The following is a 4,170-nucleotide window of genomic DNA, read 5'->3' on the forward strand; positions in this document are numbered from 1 at the left end:
GAGAAAGGAGAAAGAAGGAGCAATATCAGGGGTATGGGATGAGCCAACAAGAGGTCTTGCAGCTAGCACTTCCCTTACCCCAGACAGGGCACCCTGTGCATCACCCCAGACACAGAGGACGCAGGACTTCTGCCTCTGCTACCAACACCAGGACAGGAGGGCAGAGTGGTTGGAGCACAGGCTCTAAAGCCAGGCTGGCCAGAGCAGGAGTCCCAGCTCTGCTGAGTACAGGGTGTGCTTAATCTGAGCCTCAGTTTGCCAATCTACAAAATGGGGAGCTATCAAATGAAGATAATAATTCCCACTTTGTAGGACTATCATAAGGTTAAAAGGAAATATAGGGAGGAATTAGCTCCAGAACCAGTAAAAAATACTCAAAAAATAGTGGTAAAAGCAAAAAGGAGCACGGACCAGATGTGTGAGGTCCCTTATAATCTTGAAATTCTAGGATTCGAAGGATTGGCTGGCCCAGCCCAAGTCCCTTTCTCCTCCTTGCAATCTTAGGAGAAAGAGCTGCTCCTGGTAGTCTTGCCCTTGGAGGGACCTGCATTCATGATTTCATTTACTGTTCACAACAACCCACTTTACAGATGAGAAGACTGACAAAGGGGGGAAAGGATTTGCCTCAAGTACTGATTAACACTGGCTCACTTTTATTGTGCCCTGGGCTTGGCACAGCGTCATCGCATTTAGTCCTCCTGACAACACATGAGTTATCCATCACTGTTACAGACTAGAAACCAGGGGAGAAGGCACCCGGCATTGCACAGCTGTGGGTGATGGAACCACAGTTTACCTAGGAGCAGCTGGTCCTCAGAGCCTGAGCTCGTAACCCTATCCGATCGTAGACAATTATGGGCAGAGTTAGACCTGCAAAACACCTCACACTCCGAACTTTCAGCCCCAGAACTAGCTTCTTTTTTTTCTTTCTTTCTTTTTTAAAATTTCTGATTGTAGTAAAAATATACAGAAACAAAAAATGTACCATCTTGGTGATTTTTACATGTACAATTCGGGAGTGTTATATACATTCACATTGTTGTACAACCAAACTCCAGAAGTTTCTCACCTTGCAAAACTGAAGCCTTGTAGCCATTAAACAACTTACCACCGCCCTCTATCCCCTCAATCCTCCCACCTCCCCACCCCACCAGGCCCTGGCAACCACCATGCTACTTTCTGTCCCTGTGAATTTGACCATTCTAGGTTTGAGCTGTCCTGTTTCTTAAAAGCCTGTCTCTGTTTTGCTGTTGGGCCACCCGTTCTCACTGTCAACAAAATGTTTGGACAGCCAGAGCTACAAGAGTTCAGGGGAGGATAAGATCTTTGGGATGGGTTAGTCAGGGAAGGCTGCCTGGAGGAGGAAGAGGGGAGGAGGAGAGGAAGCCTGTACCCACTTCCCTGGGCGGTGGAGAGGCAGTGGTGTGCTGCATGGGTGACTCAGGGATGCTTGATCCTGGTGGCCTGCCCTTTGGTTTACGACAGCCACGTCAGCAGCACCAACCTTTGTCCCCAAGGGAGCTCCTGTCAGGTGGGTGGGGGCACCAGGCCATCTCAGAAGGCCAGTGGCTCGCTGAAGGGTGAAGCAGTCCCGCTCCTGCAGCCTCCAGAACCATGGGGACAGGGCTACGCAGTCAGTCCTTGCGAGGACCACGGCCCTCTTATGGCAAGCTCCAGGAGTCCTGGGGGAGGCCCACGGAAGGCCGACTGCGCCGGGCGCTGAGCCTCAGGCAGGGCCGTAAGAGGTCCCGGTCCTCAGATGGAGGCCCAGAACGGCTGGATACCCCCGGTCAGGAGCGGCTGCCCGGGAGCCTGGGGGACACGGAGCAGCTGATCCAAGCGGAGCAAGAAGGCAGCCAGAGGTGGCTGCGGCAGTATCAGCAGGTTTGGCTGAGAGCTGGTGGGTGGAGGGGTGCTACAGGGAGGGTCAAGATCCCAAGCAGAGGGACCCAGGGGAGCAAAGGCTCAGACGCAGAAATGGATGGGGCTATAGACCAAGAAGACAGAGAGCTGTTGGGGCAGGGGCTGCAGAGAGAGGTATTCCAGAGGGGCCTGAAGGTATTTGGGATTTATCCTGCGGCACTGGGGAGTCAGGGAAGGTTTTGGAGCTGATGGGTGATATAGACAAAGCTGTTCTGAGATGACCAGTCTGTCAGTGTGTTGGACGGTGGATTTTGCTGGAGGCAAGAGATAAGTCAGTACAGCTTCCCCAGAGTTACATCTCATGGTCCCTTCTCCCCCAAGAAAAGGGAGGATCAGGACCCCCTGGGTGGGTGCTGCCCGCTGGGCTCCTGCCTTCCGGGAGAAAGGGTGCCTAGCGAAGGGGCTTCTGTCTCTGGGGTCTACCACCCCCTCCTGGCTGTAGGTGGAACAGCACCTGAAGCCCACCCCCTCAGCGGAGGGACCTGGGCTCTGATCGCAACCCCTCCTCTTTCTTCCAGAAGATCAGGAGAAGGTGGGAGAGCTTTGTCACCAGCTTCCCCAACGTGACCCTGAGCCGGTCAGCCTCCCCACAGCCCCCGCTGGGCACCACCAGCTAAGGAGGCCATGAGCGGTGGGGACCTCGCTGCACCCGGATGAGACGGCACACCTGCTGCGCCTCTCCGTGGCCCTCTGGACTGTGAATGGGGTGACCGCCTCTCTGTGGACTGTTCCCGCCTTCCCTAGTGGCGCGCCCAGGTCTCCGCCACCAGGACAGAGCTGGGTGAAGCCAGACCCACGGCTGAGCGGCTCTGGCACATAGCCTTATCACTGGGCCACGCCCAACCCGCCCTTCTCAGCGGCTGCCAGCGGACGGTGAGCCCATCCCCAGGGCAAGGACCACGTCTGGCCTGTGTCTTGTCGCGTGTTGTCGCTCTCCTCACAGTCTCCCAATGAAGGAAGTCCCTCCCTGCTCGACAGAGGGGAGAACTAAGGCCCAGAGGGGGAAGGGATTGCTGCCGTTGGCATCTCGGGCCGCACCCACACCCAATGCCCAACACTGCGTTGAACACAGGAATAAAGGTTGCCGAGCTGAAGTAAATGATTTTCCTGCTGAGGAACTGGCCCCCAGTGCTCTCCCAACCCCCTGGGGCCAGGTGGTGTCCAGAGCTTCCCAGATAATGGAGCAGAAGCCCTGGGGGGTGGGGGGGGTGGGGGAGGGGTGGGTCTCCAGGAGGCTGGGCTTTACCTGCCACTTGTCTTAACCTGATTCCCCCTGTGCTGACCTCAGGCCAGCTTCAGAGGGCCTAGATCTCGCCAGCTCCCTGTCTTCCTGCTCACCCCCGAGGCAGGGCTCACCTTGAGGATCAGAGAGGGCAAGGGGCCCACTCAGGGCCGCACCGAGGGGAGGGTCTGACCCCAAAGAGCCTGAGCTCCTTGAGAGACACTGGTACTTCCTGTGGGGTCCCTGGGGCTCTCCCACGTCAAGCAGATCCAAGGCGAGGGAGCAGCTGTAAGCAGCCTGGGTGTGTTCTGGGGTGGAGGGGGAACCTGAGGGTCCAAGAGACAGAGGGGAGGCTTCGCTGTTCCCCAGAGCCTGGAACCCTGCAGGGCCATTCAGGAACAAGACCGCTCCTGGCAAAATTTTGTCCCAGAAAGTCCCACCCTTCCAGACCAAGCCTCCAAGCTCTCCGTCCTTCCTCATCAGCCGGCCTGATGCAGAGCATCCAATGGGACCCCAGCCAAGGCTCAGGGTGGCAGGTGGCACTGAAGTAGAGCCCCCTTACCACTCATTTGGACCGTGTTATGAAAGCAAAATAAACCTTCATTGGGTTAAGCCACTGATTTGGCCACTTGTTACAGTCATGCCTATTAGCATCCCCTGGAAACTCAGAGAAGGCAGGACTATTCACTCACCGCCGACAGCTACACCTTATTGTAGGTCTCATGAAGCAGTTGTCGGATTATGAAACAGAGACCTGGAGGATGGGTAGGAGTTACCCCAGCCAAGAGAGGGCATGAGTGTTTCCACGGAGGAAGGGGGCTGGGCGAAGGCCTCACGGTCAGCGGGAATGCAGGGCATCTGGGGGTGCCGACCATGTGAACGGGCCAGGGCACAGCAGATGCCCCTGGCTTCGGCTCTACACGTGTTTACAGCAAGTGGTCCCCCTCCATGGCAACCCATTCCAGTATTCTTGCCAGGAAAATTCCCCAGACAGAAGAGCCTGGCAGGCTGTGGTCCATGGGGTC

General features: G+C 56.3%; 1 protein-coding gene across 2 annotated transcripts; it reads left to right on the top strand.

Annotated features, from left to right (window-relative positions):
• Nucleotides 1-1,315: 1,315 nt before the first annotated feature.
• Nucleotides 1,316-3,762, top strand: C21H11orf86 (chromosome 21 C11orf86 homolog). Of its 2 annotated transcripts, none has more exons than XM_069566606.1 (2): nt 1,316-1,884; nt 2,442-3,762. In XM_069566606.1, exons 1-2 carry the CDS (start codon nt 1,615-1,617, stop codon nt 2,538-2,540), a joined length of 369 nt encoding a protein of 122 aa, XP_069422707.1. In that variant the 5' UTR covers nt 1,316-1,614; the 3' UTR covers nt 2,541-3,762. The 2 variants fall into 2 exon arrangements, with proteins under 2 accessions (XP_069422707.1, XP_069422708.1); XM_069566607.1 differs by having other exon boundaries at nt 1,329-1,884; nt 2,445-3,762.
• Nucleotides 3,763-4,170: the final 408 nt, after the last annotated feature.

This window comes from Ovis canadensis, chromosome 21 (genome assembly GCF_042477335.2).
Source record: "Ovis canadensis isolate MfBH-ARS-UI-01 breed Bighorn chromosome 21, ARS-UI_OviCan_v2, whole genome shotgun sequence".
In the NCBI taxonomy this organism is placed as follows: domain Eukaryota; kingdom Metazoa; phylum Chordata; class Mammalia; order Artiodactyla; family Bovidae; genus Ovis; species Ovis canadensis.

Coding starts and splice junctions, on each gene's coding strand:
- C21H11orf86 (XM_069566606.1), top strand. CDS start 1,615: ATGGGGACAGGGCTACGCAGTCAGTCCTTGCGAGGACCACGGCCCTCT. Junction 1,885..2,441: donor GGCTGCGGCAGTATCAGCAG/GTTTGGCTGAGA, acceptor TCTTTCTTCCAG/AAGATCAGGAGAAGGTGGGA.